This window comes from Pyxicephalus adspersus, chromosome 2, assembly GCF_032062135.1.
Source record: "Pyxicephalus adspersus chromosome 2, UCB_Pads_2.0, whole genome shotgun sequence".
Lineage (NCBI taxonomy): Eukaryota > Metazoa > Chordata > Amphibia > Anura > Pyxicephalidae > Pyxicephalus > Pyxicephalus adspersus.
This window is the reverse complement of record NC_092859.1, coordinates 54962208-54981989: the sequence shown is the minus strand read 5'-3', so window position 1 is coordinate 54981989 and position 19782 is coordinate 54962208. Positions and strand designations below refer to the sequence as shown.

At 39.2% G+C, this 19782-nt stretch overlaps 1 protein-coding gene across 1 annotated transcript in view; it reads left to right on the top strand.

Moving 5' to 3' along the window:
* TENM2 (teneurin transmembrane protein 2) overlaps window positions 1-19782 on the top strand; it is a 1565317-nt gene that overhangs the window by 1525882 nt on the left and 19653 nt on the right. The window contains exons 26-27 of the mRNA XM_072398985.1: window positions 4663-4838; window positions 12141-12376. Coding sequence (XP_072255086.1) covers window positions 4663-4838; window positions 12141-12376 — 412 coding nt within the window. The remainder of the gene's footprint in view (window positions 1-4662; window positions 4839-12140; window positions 12377-19782) is intronic.

Sequence of the window (19782 nt, the reverse complement as noted above, 5' to 3'; positions counted from 1 at the left end):
TTCTTTATTATAAGTCATTTGCTATTATTAGTTAGCAAATGTTTTCAGATATGGACCAGATCCATTCCAGGTTTAATGCATCACCCATGTTCACTGATGAAAGTGTATCTTCTCCAGTCTTGGAGACCTTTATTAAATCAGGCCTAGTGTATAATGTTCTCCCTTTAGGTGATGCCTTTCTAAAATGCAATTTATTATGATCTGTGTTTCCAGGGAACATTTTGTAATTCTTTATCTTATTGGTTGCTGAGGAGGTCTGTACATGCTCCGTGAGCTTGCTGTGAAACCTAGAATGATTATATTAAATGAAGCAAAGAGAAGATAGACATTCCTTAGACACATTTTCATCCCACAGTGCAAACTAGCCTGATTGAAAAAGTTAGGCAATTTACTAAAATACTATTTTTTTTGTCAAAAGCAACTGTGTAAGCAATGCCTATTATCTCTCTCTCTCTCGCACTCTTTCTCTCTCGCTCTCTCTCGGGTTCCCTGAGCACTCAAGAAGGATGTTCTAATAAAACAGGATATGGCAGGGAGCTGCAAGTGGAATAGAAGTGGTAGTGGGATCCCCTACCACTCAGGAGCTTGTGTTTGTGAGATGTTAGTAGTGTGGGGCATATGTGGAGGTCTTCCATTTTCAAACACTTTTTTTTAGAAGGAAGAAAAAATTGCTAATAAAAAAATCTCCACTTGTACATTGCTTCAACATAGCCTAAACCCGCTGCCTGTGGACCTTCATTTAGCACTGTGATGCAAAAAGGTCACCCCAAGGCAGCCCTGGTCTGCAGGTTAGTGGATCAAAAATGATGATGATCTGCTGATTTGTGCATTAAATCATTAAAGTGTGTTGGCTTCCAATATTCATATAGATGAACAGAGGTCCCCCAACATCTGGGTAGATCTATAGCTGTCAATAACCTGAACTGACATGTACAAGTAAATGCACAATACATGTAATTTTACATGCACTGGAGTTGCACAGGGATATAGAGCACTATTTATTTAGGCTCTCCAAGGCTGGAGAGGATATACTTTCATCAGTGAAGCTGGGTGATCCAGCAAACCTGAAATGGATTTCTTAAAAGTAATTTGCTATCCATTCCAAGTTTGCTGGATCACCTATCTTCACTGATGAAAGTGTATCCTCACCAGCCTTGAAGAGCTTTAAGAAGTGATTATGAGCACCTGCCATGCATGTTCAACCTCCCTAGCGGTTCATATCTTTCTGGTTTTATATGTCTAAAAGCGGTACATTGTTTTTCATGAAAATTTATTTTACAGTATAATAAAATAGTATGAGTATAACAAAGTTTGAAACACAAAATCATGAAAAAATAATACATTGAATAAATTAAGAAATCTATATATTTAATTTTTTTTATTTTTTATTTTTTTAAATTAAAAAAAAAAATACATATTATACTCATACTATTATATACACTGTAAAATAAATGTTCTTGAAAACAAGGTACTGATTTTACACATATAAATCCAATGTATTGCATTCAATACAGTTATTTTGTATTGAATTCAATACAAATGGTTTTTGAATTTCCCACCCCACCCCACCGGCAACGTACACACGCAACAACGTCACCGGGAACTCCCCGGTGACTCATTGGGTGCAGAAGCCGGCCAGAGAAAGAACACAGAGATCGCAGTGATGGACAGCGCAGGACGCCGGCGGATCAGGTAAGGCTGTATTTACTAATACCTTCCACAGGTTTACCTACCCCGAGTGTGACTCAGGGTTACCGCTTTCAGCAACTTTTTTCCACACTCGGGGTTACCGCTAGGGAGGTTAAACTTGTCCAAACATGCACAACAAACAATGGTACACTGCTGTTTAGTTTGTTGTCATTCACTATTAGTTGTGACTCCCAGTTGTGTTTTTCTTCATTTGCTGAAATCATGATCAGTTTTAAAGTTGAGCAATTTGACATTTTTAGTAAAATATCTTACTAGAGCAAAATGAGCGCCACAAGGAAATTTGTGCTAACATTCTGCAGCAATCTGAAGTGGACCCGACCCTCATTCAGAAGGATAACAAGGGTAAAAGATATGTTCTGTACAACATATCATACATTTTTCAGTGGTCTGGGTCATACAAGGTACTGTGCCTTAAACTGGTGGTCATTGAATGGGTGAATGTAGTTTGAAGATAGTGGTTAGTACCACTAGTGAGTACTTCTTCACTTCTACTTTGATAGATTCTACTTTGATATTCAATTCAGTTGAATTCAGCAATTCAGTGGGTGTGACTATTCTTTGCATGAAAAACTGATGCAAATAAAGTCAGAATATTGTATGGCAAATAATAAAGTACCACAGGCAGGTGGCTTGGAGATGTTTCATTATTTAGAGTGATATGACATCTAGTGGTGAAATCTGTATGTGTGTTTTATTTGCTTCATGTGTAGCAACCGCATATGAAATTCTTTGTGCAGAATAAAAAAGCAGTTTTGTGTATATGCCTCAAATTAGACAACTGCAAGTAAGTTAACTGTGATGTAAAGTTTCTTTCAAAACAGCATGTAAAGTGCTAGGATATAATGGGTAATTTGCTGGATCTGTAATGAGAATAATTAGCTTTAATGTCTGGTACAGACTGTGTATTAATTAGCAAATCATAATGCTTGTGACTCTAACATTTAATTCCGATTTTAATGTCGGAGCAAGCAATATAATGACACAGAAAGTAACAGAACTGTATGCACAATGAGGGCGCTTGAGCAGAAATAGGACTTGACAAAAAACGTATTAATGGGCTTAGTAAGAAGAGTTTCAATAGAAAATATTAAGATTTAAGATTTTATAAATATCACAGCTACTAAATAATACATAGTATATACATATACCTATGTACAGTGCAATATTTAGACATGATCAATTTAAAGTTAGAAAAAACGCTTTCTGTTTCAGTATTGAGTAATGAGTATTGATCAGCATTTGGTCGCTAGTATGATAATCCCTCCCAATAAAGCTTTACAAATATGTAAAATAGGGAATTTGCAATATTGTCTTCTGGGTACAAAAGCCTTAAGGGAGGTACATCCACCTCTTGCATAGGAGTAGCCACACCTGCTCCCACCATATTAACTAATAAATAAGTCAGGAAAGAGTGCCTTTTTTCTAAAGCTCAAGAGAGTATATATACATTCTCCTTTGACTTCCAGGAACAGGTGCTGTTTTTAAATGGCAAGACTAGAATAATTTCTCAGTATATTAGAAAAAAACATTATTTATACACTAAACTGCATCTATATGCTCATCTTCTTACGCTGACAACCCTTTAATTCCTTGTCTCGTTTATGTCCAAAAACAGTTTTACAGCAAGATCACTGTTTTCAGAAGCTGGTGATTGCGACAGGAAAGGAATAGTATTAGGTTTATTCCAGTATAGGAAGGGGCAGAAAGTGTTATCATAGCTCCCAACTGTCCCAGTTTGGCCGGGACAGTACTAATTTCTGGGATCTGGCCTGGAAAACTGTGAAAAACCGGGACACATAAATTATTGACATTCAATTAGGTGTAATTCTGCGGGCTGCCACTAGATGAGAGAGTGCTAGTTCTCAATAAATGGACATTACAGATCTCAGCACTTCTCATTTTCTCCTTCAGCCTATATTTAGGAGCCTTCAATGGATGATCCATCCATCTGGGGATGAGTTCAGCGTGGAGATGGCAAAGATGCTAGAGGATAAATGGATGGATCATACATGGTGGGGGCATATAACAACGCTAAAAACTGAAAAGGTAAGTATATATAGGTAAAAAATAGAATACATTTTTTTATACATGGTTTAGTTATTTCTAAGGCTGTTTTAACCTTATGTGGGAATGGCTTATTACATGATACTTATTGCCCAGGGCAGGGCAGAGAATATCTGGGGACCCCTTTATTAAGGTGGGCTTCCAGATTATAAATAAACTCCCCACCCACTGATTCCTATAACACTGGGATATGTTGGGGGGAAGAAGCCCTCTCAGCGAAGGATGGCCCTTGCCACTGTTGAAGGAAGGAAGGTCTGGTTTCCTAAAAAGTAAGTGGGCTACACACTTTTTGCCCCCTTTCTTTTTCGAAAAAAACTGAATTTAGATGATTTTTATGGAAAGGAGAGAAGGTTCCCATTATTTTAAAGAGTCTGTGACAACTTTATCTATTTAAGGTGTATGTGAATGTGGGGATTGGGTGCAATAAAGGTAAAGTAACATAAAAAATTAGCCTGCTTTAGTGAACTTTTCTTCAGGATCCCATTCCTAAATAGGGAATTTTGTTGGCTAATACTGAGTTGTGAGTTATTGGTCCAAATGTATTATTATAAGAACCACCAATAGAACAACAGGTGATTGACGGTTTACCTTAAAGATGCAGTGGTTTAAAATTTAGTGTTAAAAGTGTTATTATAGTTTCCTAAATGGACTGTGTTTTCACTTTTGTAAATAGTGTCTGTCATGCTTTGATTACACCCCAACCATGACCCGCCTATTTGACCACACCCACTGTCCTTTTTTGGGCACTTTTTAAATGTTGGGAGGTATGTGTTATTACATCCTTACATTGACAATTTCAGCTCTTATTCTTCCATATCATTTAGTAAAAGTGCTTTGTTCCAGTTTTACTGCTGTTAAAATAATATTGCTTAATTGATTCAATTTTAGTTATGACAATGAAGGGCGCTTGACAAATGTAACTCGTCCAACTGGTGTTGTTACCAGTCTCCACAGAGAAATGGAAAAATCTATTACTATTGACATTGAGAATTCCAACCGGGACGATGATGTCACTGTTATAACAAACCTGTCCTCAGTTGAGGCATCATACACAGTTGTACAAGGTAATGTGCTATCCATTAATTATTGTCACTTTTTGCTTTATTCTTTATCTTAGTATGTTTCATGCAGCTACACTGTTTAGAAATGCAAATACAAATACAGGTTTAAAGTTCTTGTTTTTTTCCCTAAAAATGCCTAATTTCATGTGGTTTTTTACCTTGAGTTTAATCTTGTCATTTGAAAATCTATAATAAGAATAAGGATAATAGGAAAAGCTTTCATATTTAGATGAAAAAGTTTACTAGTTTTATTTAAGGAATCACTAACTGTACAAATCTAAAGTCATGTGACAACTACGATTGGGGTCTGGATTTAAATAACTTTTATCTTTAAAAAAAAAAAAGAATTTGATGATAGTAGGTGGTTAGTACATGCCATGACAGTATTTATCATTATTGTCATTTTTCTCCTCATCTATATATAGACCAAGTTTTCAGTGAGTTGGGACAGAATGCTACACAGACTGAGATGCCAGAGCAGTTATAGATTTGAATCTTTATGAATTAGGATATATCTTGAAAGATATATCTTGAAAGCATTTTATAGTTATTCCTAGTTATCCGGCTTTGTTGGACAACTGGATAGCCTAATCAGATTACAATATTGATATGAAAATATATGATATGTTTGTTTTTTTTGTGCTGTCCCCCAATTACAGATCTGTGTTGCTGTATTTTAACTCATTCAGTGTAATAAGGAGAGTTTGCCTTGGGGAAGGGGAGGGGGAGCATGTTTCTGCCTGAAGAAGAAGACATGGTATAAATATGTATCCCAGTGGAGATGCAGAAAACAATGTAACAAACTAACACATTATTACAGCTATTTATGCATAAATACATCAATAAATATTATGAACAGTCTTAGACTTACCTAAACGTAACATGGAATCTTCCTTTTGCAGTCCACTTTAGAGTGGTCAGAGGTCAGACTTAGACAGGGGAAGCAGCATAAGGAGCCAGTCAGCAGTGTATTTTTTATCGAAGATCCACAGCATGCTAACATCTTCTGTGTCAAAAACAATACCATAAAACTAAACCCGGAGCACAAAAAGTGTTAGTGCACAAGTGTACTACAGAAAACATTGCATCAGGCGCTTTTCATGGTCCCATCCCTGAAGGGACTGGGGTCTTTTTACCTGAAACCCCCGGGGCACAAGGCTCCTGACAGGGGACAAACTTCTTAAGCTGGAGCCCACCCTACCCGAGCCATAGCCTAGGTAGAGTGCCTCCAATACTTAGAGGGCTGATTAGAGACAAGACCTCAAATAACTTGAGCAATGGGCCCTCCGGAAGAGAGACCCAGGGTTAGGGAGAGCACAGACCAGAAGGCCATGCACTCTCCCCACATGTAACTTTCAGGAGCGAGTCCTTAAATAAGGACAAGCACCTTACTCATCTGGTGCAGAATGCATAGTGCAAGTAAAGACAAAAACGTACACATAAAAAGAAGTGAAAAAGTGCCATGGTATGGAATCCATGGCTGGCTTTCCGGCCAGGTAAAAGAGTTTTGCTGGTCTGGGCAAAAGGCCCAACCTTAGAGGCAGGTTGCAAAGAGAAGTGCAAGGTTTAAGGTGCTGCGTGTGCAATAATAACTGTGCATGATCACTCAAACAATGCTCAGTGATTAAGGCACCCCTGAGCCGCCCAAACCAAGGGTAAAGCTCCTGCGGATCGTCTCATCCCTGGCCCTCCGGCTAGATCGAGGCAGTCCTGCCATCATCAGCAGGCGGAGATAGGGAGATTTCCAGCCCAACAACATCCATACTCCAGCCTTTTTTTCTAGAGCGTACTAACCTCGGTTCCCCCCAAGTCAACTTGGCTTTCCAGTATCCAGAACTTGATCTTAGCCAAAAGGCCGAGAAGCAATTGCCAGCCAGCAGTGTTTTTTGATTAAATAAGTAAACTTTATTCATCACAAAACAAAAGCAATACAATCAGGGTTCATTCATACATTGCTGCAATGCAGCTCACAAAACACTACATTTCAATACCCCAAACATACTTGCGAATAAACATATTCAATCCTGCGGTGTGATGCCTGACGTGAGATGCAAGGCAAAGGCCCATCTCCCAGGACCTGCATGACCCGCCATACCCCAATAAATTGCCAGAATAACCTTCAATGACTATTCAATGACTTATAACATCCTAAAGAGCTCTCATGGCCGAGGCTTTATTTGAGCTCTTACATATATCCAAAATATATCAACATGCATCTGATAAAGACAGGCTGTGAAAATGTGCAATATGAAAATGTGGAGATCCATGAGGTGATCCATGAGGTCTCTGAGCAGACTGAGAGCCAGTCTGTGGCAGTCCTCGATGGACATCCTCTCCTTCCGGTGGAGAAGGCGCTTCCTGGTGCACCAAATAGAGTCCTTAACACAGTTCATAACCCTCCAAGCTCCTTTGACTTCTTTTTCCGTGTATTCGCCGTGGAACAGACCATACAACATAGCGCGGTATGTGATGGACATCCCAGAGACCAATTGGCTCAGTTCCTGTTCCAAGGTCTTCAACACGGCTTCGGGGCACTGCCAGAAGACGTGCAGAGCCGTCTCCTCTTCGATGGGCAGTGCCTGTACCTACATAAGTTCCTTGCATGCATTAAAGTCCTAAGTGGTAGTCCTCCTTTAACTGGCATCCAGGCTTCCAACGTCCCGCGGTTTACTTTTGCCCCCCAAAGCTCGGCCGAAGTCTTTGCAGATCTGGATGAGCACATCGATGGAACACTTGTTTGCGCAGAACATCGTCATGTCGTCCATGTAAAGCAAGCACTTTGCTTCCCTTCTGTCTCCTGTCCTGGTGCGGTGATCCCTTTGATCTCTGGACCAGAGTAGCGTGAATGTTGTGGTCCTGGATGTAGTAAATTGTGTCTCTGACCAGTGCGAGACTGTCCGCAAACCTGTGCACTGGGATGCCGCAAGTCTGGTCTGGGTGAATGATTTGTCTGATAACCTTCTTTAGCCGGTTGGCCAGTACCTTGGCAAGGATCTTGTAGTCCATGTTTAGGAGGGAGATTGGACACCAGTTTCTGAGGTTGCATTTCCCTTTTGCTTGTACAAGATTGTGATCATGCCTTCCCTCAGTGGTGGAGGCATTCTGCCCTCCACCACCGTCTCCTCATACAGCTCGAGCAGGTCCGGGCCGACGAACTCCCACATTGCTACATAGAGCTCCGCTGGGAGACCACCGCAACCCAGGGTCCTACCTCGCCTAAAGGATTTAGAGGCAGAGGACAGCTCCTCCAAAGTGAGAGGGGCATTGGTGGAGGCTGCACCTGCAGGATCAAGGATGTTGGTGATACCTGACAGGAACCTGTTTACAGCATCATTATCAGTTCTTTTCGGAGAGTAGAGGGTCTGGTAGAAGTCATTGACCACTTCCATCACCCCTGACTTCCCTATTTGAAACATTCCAGTTAAGTCCCGGAGCTCAGAAAGGGGGGTGTGGCCGGAGTGGAGCTTCCTGAAAAAGAAAAAATTGCATTTCCAACCTTTCTCGAAGATAATGGAATACTCCTCAAAGTGCTCCTTCAAGGGCTTCTTGGTCTCCTTCAGCTCTCACCTAATGTCCCAGCCACGGTGGTAAAGATCCTGAAAGGACTGCAGTCGTTTGAGTTCTATCTTCCTAGCACACACCTGTTGACGTCTCCTTGCTTGAATGGAGCTGCAAATCTTAACTTTCACAAACTCCCACCAATCATTCACCTTTGAGAAGAGCCTCTTGTCCATGGCATGACCATGGCGTGGCTGTTGCACCTTACCTCTCTCGCTGTGAAAATGAAGTCGATCCTTGAGCGGACGGATCCATCGGGGCGGCACCAGGAGTAATTCACTGACCCACTTTCAATAGAGCCCACGACGTCCTTTAAGGAGGCTTCAGCCACCATCCCTTTTTAGAAGGTGGGGGGTAATGTCCAACTTTGCCATGATGCAGGAACTGCGCCCATTCTCCTCTATTGGGCAGTTGAAATCACCGCCCATTAATACTGCTCTGGTGGTGGCGAGTTGAGTCCTCAGGGTCTGGAAAAGGTCCAGTTGCTCATTCTTCTCAGGGGAGGTGTACACTTTGATGATAATGGGCTCTCCTGCCCATGAACTGTCTATGACCAGTAGTCGGCCACAGACGAGATCATGCACAGCGTCAAGTCTGAAACCTCCACCCCTGATCAGAATGGCTACACCTGCTGACTTGCAATTGCCACCCCAAGACCAATAAGAGGGACCCTGGGTCCACTGGGAGGACAGGTGACAGTACCTCCTAGAAGGGGGGAGGGCGCATTCCTGCAACATGATAATGTCACCCGGTTGGGTATCCACGAAGCTAAGTACAGTCTGCCTTCTGAATGCATCTTTTCTGCTCCTCACATTGATGGAAAAGATTGAAATCTTAGCCATAATGATTTTACACCAGGAGGGGGGCTGTTCCCTCCACTTCCTCATCCAGCTCCCAGAACAGCACTTCGTCGTCTGTGGTTGGCTAGAACAGGCTGGGGACATAAGCCATGTTGGTGGGGCACTCAACCACGTCCGACATGTCCTCGGTGAACTGGGAAGGGGGAGCAGGAGGAGGGTCTCCTCTTTCTCCTCCTTTGCCTGACGTTTTTTGGACAAGTCCATGTCCACGGCAGGACTCTGGGGGTGTCAGCCAGCAGTGCTCTAACAAGGGAAATACAGATAGGTAGAGAGAGCAGAGCAATAGATAAAGGAGTTATCAGTCTTTTTTCATTGTCCTACAAAAGTTTGGGGGAGGCAAACATAATACCTAGCAATAGTGGAGAAAAAGCAGGTCTACTGCCATGTCAAACATGGCTTCTCTGTGTGGTGTAAGCACTGCATACAATGAATTACAAATGCTTTGGCAGAAGTACTTGTATATGATCATTTTATGCATAACATGTCACATTTAGAAGTTATATCTAAAAAGGCTCACTCTTCTGCTAACACATATTAGGCGAAAGTGTGTCTTTTTTTAAATCCAGGTAAATTTCTCTACTTTCTACAACTCATGTTTTGCTGCTGCAGAGAGATGGACCAATATTCTAGGCCTACACAATGCAATTTTCTCTCAGTGTTATTTCAATCAATAAAACAATCAACACACATATCAATGCTTCGTGAATGACTACAAGGATTTGATGTACTGAAATACTAGTCTGATAATCACCTGTGTTTTAAATTGATTTTAACATTTTATCTAATCAAAAGTTCAACTTAATGGAATTTCCTGTTTAATAACTATACTGTGTGAATCTTGATTGAATAGTGATTGTGACACAATGGTTTTGATTTCAATACAATGATTAACCAATCAACAAAATAAAGCCTTGCCTGACTATTTTTGATTGACATTCTGCAAATAAATCAACCAAAATGATAACTAGAAGATCATTTAAATGTTTGACCACTTCAAGGTTTTCATCTATACTATCAAACAAATCCCATAGTGTATTACTAGCTTATCATCATATGTTAGCGGCATTATCTCCAGCACACACAGCATTGTAAAGAAAGAATGCAGTAAATTAAATATGATGCTCTTTGCTGGAATTTCTTTGAGGTAGCAGCAGTGTTGTTAGCTGAGATTGTCCTCAATAGCCTTGCTTGATGTCTGCGGTGTAGAAATGATTCTCAGTAAGAGCATGTCAGCTTCATCTGATGACAGCAAGCAGATGACCATAAATTTCAAACAGACAATAAGATAGTCAACAAGATAGCCAAGAACTCATATTGATGCACTGGCCTGTGAAAACCAGTGATTATCAGATAGAATTGTCTGTAAGCTTTAGCAATAGCACAGTAGATCCCATTTTCAAATGTTAGTTTCTACATGCTATCTCCTAGAGCACATATCTAAATGTCGAAGAATAAAGGAAACATAAGCAATTGATCTTGTACTAATCTGTTTTGTTCTGCTGATCTCAGCTCAGAAAAGAGCTCTTTGAGCAAAAGAGGATTGTTCCTGTTTATTTAATTCTATTTAGAAAATTGTCAAGGAAAAAAAAAACTATAAAAAGTAAAGGCAATACTTGGGATTTCAGTCAGTTATATTGAACCTGTATGATGGAACTAAATAGGAAATCCCAAAAGAAAGTTTACACCTTTGTCATAAATAAGGGGGGGGGGGTGTCATAATGATTTTATTAAATTCATGAAATAAGTCAAAACTCAGTCTCTGTGACAGGTGCTTAAATTAGATATAAACCCAAGACTATACACTTTGATGGAATATGCCTTTGCAAGGTGTAGTAGCAAACCTGATCCTTGTCACTATCAGGAAGCCATCCAGACCATTGACATGCAGCCACTGTTTGTGCAAGTACATGTACAGGAACAATACTAAGATGCAAAGTGGAATTATATTAGTACAGAATTTTGTAAAAAGAAAAAAAGACAACTGTTTATGAAATTAAGCGGTTTCGCAAACAATGGGGTTCATTTAAAAAGCAAAGATTAACAGAAATCAATAAGATAAGGTAATACCAGTTCTTACCTAATAAAGCAAAACACGCTCCTTGATCCTTGAGGGAAGACTGATTTCTCTGTTAGTCATGGAGCTCTTTCTGCTTTATTGAGCAGAAAAAAATTCATACTCTTTTGCTTCCTGTCATTATGAATGGTACAGATTTGTACACACAGCACAGTGTAACAGCAATTTGGTTTTGCATGATATGCCCTTAAAGTGGGCCTCTCACATTTTTTACTATATATCAGGGGTAGATAACCATTTCATATAGGGCAAAAATATGTTTTTTTCATACTTAATACTTTAAATGGGTGGTTCCTCCCCTTCCGTCTTGGCTGCCACGGTGAATGGAAGCCTGGACTCAATGGGAAGCCTGGAGCCCGGAACCTTCTGGGGAACCTACGTTACATATACCAGGAGGCATATGCTGCTCCATCTGCGGATACCGGATCTTGAATATGTGCAAAAGGGGCTTTCCTTCTCAAAAATTTCAAGCATGCACAAATTGCAGTGGACAGGTTCTCTTTAACTATATATTAAGGGTTTGTTAGATGTCTCTTCAAACTTAAAGTGTAAATGGGTTGATCTTCTGTTCGGAGTCACATCTTACAGTCAGATCAGGATTAGGATACTCATTATAAAAAATCCAATTTTTTACCCGGCAGTATTATCTGATCTAGGGGTATATTATTTATACTAATATAATAATTATTTTATGTTTGAATTCACCTTGAATTTGTCAGCAGGTATATTAGTTTTGATTGTAATGTCTTTTTACTAAAAATGTACATTTTTTTATCATATACTGACTACAACTAATATTTTTCTGCTTCCTAGATCAAGTACGTAACAGTTACCAGTTATGCAGTAATGGGACCCTAAAAGTCATGTATGCCAATGGGATGGGGATCAGTTTCCACAGTGAGCCTCATATTCTAGCTGGCACAGTAACACCTACCATCGGACGGCGGAATATTTCTTTGCCCATGGAAAACGGGTTGAATTCAATTGAATGGCGGCTGAGAAAAGAGCAAACAAAAGGAAAAGTGACTGTGTTTGGGAGGAAACTTCGAGTAAGTGTTATCTGTGTTGACTCACCATTGTGCAGCTAATGGTAAAACTCAATTTTTCTCCTACAAACATTTTCGGTTCTCTTTTTATTAAAAGAATTTGGACAAGTATTTGACAGATGCTTATTGACCAGATACAACTGAAAAATGTTCTATTTTCTGCACAGAGCCTGGAGCATTTTACTTTTACATTTAGCATACATCACAGAAATGAATTGAATAAATACAGAAAGTCAGGGAGGCTATAAATTCCAATAATGTGAAAAACAATATAAATGACAATAGCATGGGGATATTAATATAGGATCACAAAGTACTACCTTTGTAGGATGGAATGTAGCTTTCAAATCATTTCACATTATTGAATTTTAGTATCTGTTTTATGGTCTCATAGCATATTACAGGTAATGCATAGCAGTAGAACTAGACAATTTAGTCAGTGTCAGAACTTGAAGCTTTTATTGCATAGGAAACTAGCCTTTCCAGGTTGATTTTCTGTAAAATATGATTTGATGGCCCTTTGCAACTTTGAAGTAACTTTTTTTTCCAAAGCTTTATTGATGCAGATCATGTATGACCTTCACAAAATTGGTCTCATATCAGAGAAAGTCAAACACAAATTCAAATATTTATTTCTGGAGAAAATTATTAACAGACGTTTATTGTTTGTAACATACTATGTGTGTTTTCTTATATGTGCACTAAACATACGTCAGTGATACACACATTCACAACTATCGATTGTGATGCTTTGCGATAATACAAATTACTTCATACCACAAATACCAAATACACATCAATACACATTTTTTTAGGAATAATATTTTCTATCTTTAAAAAGCCATAGTATGATACATACAAAAGCACTGTGTATTATGAATTTTGCACATTTTTATTATAAATACTTGATTAGGCTTATTTTGATCCCTTGTTGCATCTCTATGGTGCTCATGTTCTGCAATCTCCTTACAGGTACTTCTTGGCCCTGATTTATTAAAGCACTCCAATACCGAAAGAGGATACACTTTCTTCAGTGAAGCTGGGTGATCCAGCTAACATGGAATGGATTTTGTAAAGTCATTTGCTATTTGCTGGCAAATGTTTTTAATCCTGCATCAAACCTATTCCAGGTTTTTTGGATCGCCTAGGTTCACTGATGAAAGTGTATCCTCCCTAGCCTTGGAGAGCTTTAATAAATCAGGCCCTTCCTGTCTACATGTGAAGAACCCCTTTACCTCCCCAGCGGTAACCCCGAGTGTGGCTCGGGGTAAAAAAAAATGCTGAAAGCGGTATCCCTGAGCCACACTCAGGGTAGCTAAAACAATAAAAAACAATGATAAATACTACGTTACCTGGTCCGTCGTCGTCTTTCTTCGTGATCTCCGTCCTCTCATATCCTCCTGCCGGCGTCCTCTGCATCTTAATTTATTTTGTGTTTCAGACTTTATTATACTCATACTAATAAATTTTGGACATTTTAATCTGGACAGAAATGAACCACCCAGGAAGTTAATGGCAGCCTTGTATGTCTTGAGAGAAGGATGTGTAAGGTGCCCTTTAATATCCCAATATTCAAGGAACCCCCCCCCCCTTAAGTACCATATTAGACCCCATGACTTCCCCCGAAGTTGTAGGGTCCCAAAGTTGGGACACAGAGTTCCCCCAGCCTAATTGTTGTAGACATATTTCTCATCCCAGAAGAAAAAGCATATGGGTACATTAGTACTTCCTGTGTAATATTACAAAGAGTTATATGCAAGTAAGACCGAAAAGGTGAAAAAAATCCTTTATTTTACTAAAAACCCAAGCATTTACACACAAGCATCATCCAGTGATAGAAATTCAGTGAATAATTGGGAAGAGAGTTCTCTATATGGACCAGTTATATATTTATACAAAGTGATACTATCCCCCTTTAAACGTCCCTTCTCAAGGGAGAATAATTTAGTTTAGCCAATCTTTCCTCACAGCTGAGCTACACCATTCCTTTTATTAATTAAGTTGCCCTTCTCTGCACTCTCTCCAATTCCTAAATGTCTTTTTTGTGAACTGGTGCCCAAAACTGGACTGCATATTCCAGATGTGGTCAGACCAATGTTTTGTACAGAGGCAAGATTATGTCTCCATCCAAAGCACTTTACTAGCTTTAGATATTGCAGATTGGCATTGCATGCTAATATTAAGTCTATGATCCCCCAAAAGCCCCCAGATCCTTTTCTGTTTTTTACTCCCCCAAATGTATTCACCCTAGATAGTATGAACCATGCATGTTGTTAGCCTCAAGTGCATAACTTTAAATTTCTCAATAATAAATGTCATTTGCCACTTGGCTGCCCAATCAAACAATACATCTAGGTCTGCTTGTAGAATATAAAGATCTTGTATGGCCCCAATTCCATTACATAGTTTGGTGTCATCTGCAAACACAGAAATTGTACTTTTAATCCCAAACTCTATATCATTTATAAAGATGTTAAACAGTAAGTAAAGTAACGTTAACAGTGAACCCTGTGGTACACCGCTAATAACCTAGGACCATTCAGAGTATGAAACATTAATCATAAATAGTCTCTGTATTTGGTCTTTAGGCCAGTTCTCTATCCATTTTCAGATTGACTCCTCCAAACCTATTGACCGTAATTTACAAATTAACCGTCTGTGGGGTACTGTGTCAAATGCTTTTGCAAAGTCCAAGTACACTATATCAACTGCTACTCCACTGTCTACCTGCTGACTTACCTCCTCAAAAAAAGAGAGTACATGTGATTGATAGCTCTGGTCTTTCATGAATCCATGCTGACTATCACTTATTATAATATTTTCAAGCAGAATCTCCTTCATGTGGTTCTTTATCAAACTCTCTAGGACCTTTGCAATTATGGAAGGTAAATTTACCGGTCTGTATTTACTTGATGACTTTACTCCCTTTATGAAGATAGGAACCACATTGGTTTTACGCCAATCCATTGGTTCCATGCCAGTGATTAAAGACTTTCTAAAAAAATATAAACAATGGCTTTGAAATAACTGAGCTCAGTCCTTTGAGGACACGTGGATGTTATCCATCGGGTCCTGGTGTTTTTTCAACCTTAATTTTGTCCAAATATTTTTTAATCATATCAGTTTTGAGCCATTGTGGCTCATTTAAAGCAATGAAATTGCTATTAGCAATTTGGACTTGATCTCTGCCATTTTCCTTTGTGTACACAGAGCTAGAAAAGTGTTTAATAAATCTGCCTTTTCTTTATTTTGTATATTCTCTCGCAGTCCATGTCACAGAGAGCCACCCTTAATAAAATTTGCTCTGTTAAAATTAAATGTTTTTATCTTTCCTGTTTTTGCTGCCTGTTTACAACTTACATTAAATGAAATCATAATATGGTCACTGCTACACAGATTCTCTTTTATATGCACATTTGTTATAAGCTCTGCATTGTTAGAAAAAACTAAGTCCAGCAGAGTATCATTTCTAGTTGGGTCTTCTATACACTGTACCATCAAATTATCCTAAATAAATAATTAATAAATTCATATATTTCCTCCATTTTGCTGTACCTGCAGTTTCATTACTTCAGTCAATTTAAGGGTAGTTAAAATCTCCCATTAATAAAACATTACCAGATTTTGCAGACTTTTGTATCTGTGCTAGTGGTTGATTCCCTATTTCTTCCCTAGCCTTGGGGGGCCTAAAGCAGGCTCCAATATTTAACTGTGTATTATGCATCCCCATATTTAACTCCACCCATAATGTCTCAACCTCATCACATGCTTTCCCATTCACTTTCCGATCACCTCTCACTTACAGACACCACCACCTTTTTGTTTTACTCATTCTGAAAGAGAGTATAACCAGGAACATTGACAGCCCAGTCATGTGAAGAACAAAGCCAAGATTCAGCAATAACAACTAAGTCATAATGCTTTTCATTCATTAAGGCTTCCAACTTCCCTAGTTTGTTTGCCAGACTTCTAGCATTGGTCAACAGGCTCTTTAAACAATTGCTGCATTTACCAGCGCTGTTTGTCAAAAATTTTTGTTTGTTTGTACAATTGGTACTGTACAATCAAATGTTTGTGTGTAACATGAGAAACACCTTATATTTATCCATAACCCTTCCCCCTCATCTATCTCCAATTATGCTTACATTTCACCCCATTGGGCTTTCCTAATTGGACTCACCGTCTCCCCAAAATGCCCAAAGTGAACCTCTTCCATTTTCTTTGGTTATGCTAAAACACTAAACATGTTTGGTATACATTTACATGATATAAGTTTTTTCATCTGGTAAATTACATCTTATTCTCTCCAGAATGCACCATCTTGGGGGCTACGGACCTGCAGGGCTTCTGTATCACAAGGGAAACTGAAAGACTCCTATCCATATCTTTGGCCACAAAAAAACCATTCTACATAAATGGATAACCCCCAACCCTCCTTCTTTGAAAAGCTTTTGTTTGTGTTTGAAATAGAAAGGATAGAGACTGCTTTAGATAAGGATCCTTGGGTTGAGAGAGTCTTCAAATTTTGGAAATCTTATATAAACACTCTACCCACACTTATGAAGCAGATAATGATTCAATCCTTTCAATTAACATGTGGTGTACTTATCGAATACTTTCAATTGACCCACCTTGGCACACTGGGATAAAGCATGGTGCCAGAACGAGTAACAGGAGCTTGGTCAGACAAGCCAGAATTCAGGGCAGGTAGCAAACAGAAGTAGTCAAGAATAGCCAAAGGTCAGGGCAGGCGGTGATGAGGAGTAATCAAAAGTCAAGTTGGGGTCGGTACACAGGAGAATCAGCAACAGGAGACACAGACTGGAACCTGGGAGCAGAGCCAAAAAGAACTCCTTGTTGCGGAAACATCCTGTTGCCAGATCTTCTGCTTCTGTGGGGATCTGTGACATTAAATGTATGATGCGTGTAAGTTTGTGTCAATTTCCAACCCTATTTGTAATATTGTTTGTATCATCACAAAAATAAAAGAAATATAAAAAAAATGAAATTACTTTGGAAACAATGTTATGTATTCATTTAAAAAAGTGTATATAGGAGTGTGATTGGGTTAAAATAGTTTACCCTTGCAAAAAAATGCTGCTCTTTTCTTTTTTTTTATCAAACAATGAAAACTGATAAAAAGTCTAACCATAAACTAGAGTGTGTGCAGGAAAAATCTGACAAGGCCCCCCCCCCCGGGGAAAAAAAATTACACCGTGGGTCATACATCTTCAAGTTGATAATTAGTATTGCTCTTTGAAAAGGAGGTGGTCGATCAGGTAGTGGTGAATAAATGTAGCAATATCTGCCTTATAGTAATAAAATATTGGTTGAGTTTTCCACACAGCCCACCTTTCCAATGATTGTTTCTTTCAAGCATTCCTTTAATGTGTTAGGTGTAGCATGTATGGAATTTTCCAATCTAGACATTTTCTGAAACTGAAGGTTTAATTTACCAAAAAGCATTTGTGGGCCATTACCTTTTTCACCAGGGTTAGAAAGGGAAACCCTAACCTGAAGAATGTACAGGTTGTAATATGTTATGTACCTATGTGTCTACCTCTGGACATGTATGAATAAATTCACAAGAAGGTGAATGAGGGGTGCAGAGGAAGTTGGCAGGAATCAAAAGGCCATTTGTATTTCAGAAAAAACTAAACCATTTATTTTTTTTCTTGTTTGCTGGTGTACACATTTTAAAAAAGGTCTTCATATAAAATCTGACTGTGAACTACCTCGGTATATGCTTGTAGTACTTTACCCACTAAAATATTCACCTTTCAGCAGTGGTGAAGTTTTTATAAAAAGACACACACACACACGACCACATATAATCAAATGGTTTATTATCTTTCACAGACATTAGCCAACATTGGCAAATGCACTGTATTTGTAAAGAAGTCCTATGTAATTCTATTTTTAAATTGTATTCTAATAAACCATTCTGCTCCATATTTTCTGTTGAGGTCATATTTTTATCTGAATTTAAATTATTCATCATAGTTTCCAGAAAAGTAATACAATTCATTATCTTTCTGTGGCATGGGGAAACAAGTGCTCCTATTCCACGTTTTGTACTCTTTGAAGGAGAAAAAGTGTACAAAATAAAAGCTTGTTAGGAAAATATCCAAAATATAAAGTTCTTATGGAATTTTCATCAAGTGCTCTTTAAATATAAATTTGTGAATTAAAGGTTTAATAAACGTGGATGCAGCTCATCCATGAAAAAAAGGTAAATACGTAAAAAACTTCATTCTTTAACAAATATAGAACCTTTATTGCTCTTGACAAGTTACATAAAAGAATGTTTTCTATGTTGTATGTCTGAGCATTGCTAATTAAAAAAAGCTTAAATAGGTTTTTGAATAGCAATACAAAAAATAACAGATACCTAAAAGTTTGCATTTGATATTGTTCCTCGTCTTGCAAAAAGAAAATTACTAGAGGCAAAAATACCCTCAAAGCATAGTGTGTGCATAAAACCATAAAAACCAGGTACGAACCATATTCACCTTTAGTGACTTGAGTTTGGCACAGTGAATAAAGGTAGGCAAAAGACAAGAAAAATATGGGGAGAACAGACATGACAGGCTGAAAAGAGGAGACAGGCAGGAAAAGTGTAAGTGGTAGTAGTAGGGGTCAAGGTGAGGTCAGAAGAGATTGGTCAGAGGGCAGGGCCATGGGGAGGGGCCAAAAAAGAGGGAAGGGTATAAGGGCAAGGGGATGTGGGGATCTAGAACATTCCAGCTCAAGAAAGGTTTTCCACTTGTGGGCCCTCCTGGTCAGACTCAGGCCAGCAATCAGCTGGAGAGAAATCACCTTCAGCGGAGGAGCTTGCGTTAGTGGGCTGCTCGGGAAACAGGCAGGCGGATCAATGGCCGGAAAGAAGAAAGGGTATGCAAATTTGGTAGTAGGTGTAGGTTTAAGTATGAGTGTTCTGGTTGCTGGGTTTGCACGGTTTTCCAGGGACCTGCATTGGTTTGCACCTGGTTTTCCAGAGACACTGCTGGAAAAAAAGATGACGCCAGTGGGGGTAGAAAGCATGCAGCCTTTTTTAAATAGATATCCAGATGTGGAGACAATGAGGTTGTTAGAGGATGCTTTTTTGGGGGGTTGGGGGCGGGAGCGGAAAAACCTAAAGTTGGCGCTTAGTCGACCGGGGATGGTGAAGGAGAAACTGGCCAAGGAGATTCGGCTGGGCAGGATAAGTGGCTCTTTTTGTTCCCCACCGCTGGATGGCTTGGTTTCTACGTTGGGCCTGGTCCCTAAGAAGTAGGCAGGTAAGTTTTGGCTGATCCATCATTTATCATTCTCTCCAGGGGCTTCGGTGAATGATGGGATTGACCCCGCCCTTTGTAATGGTGGCCTGCATGTCGTTTGATGCAGCAGGATGGGGCGTGATCACTGAT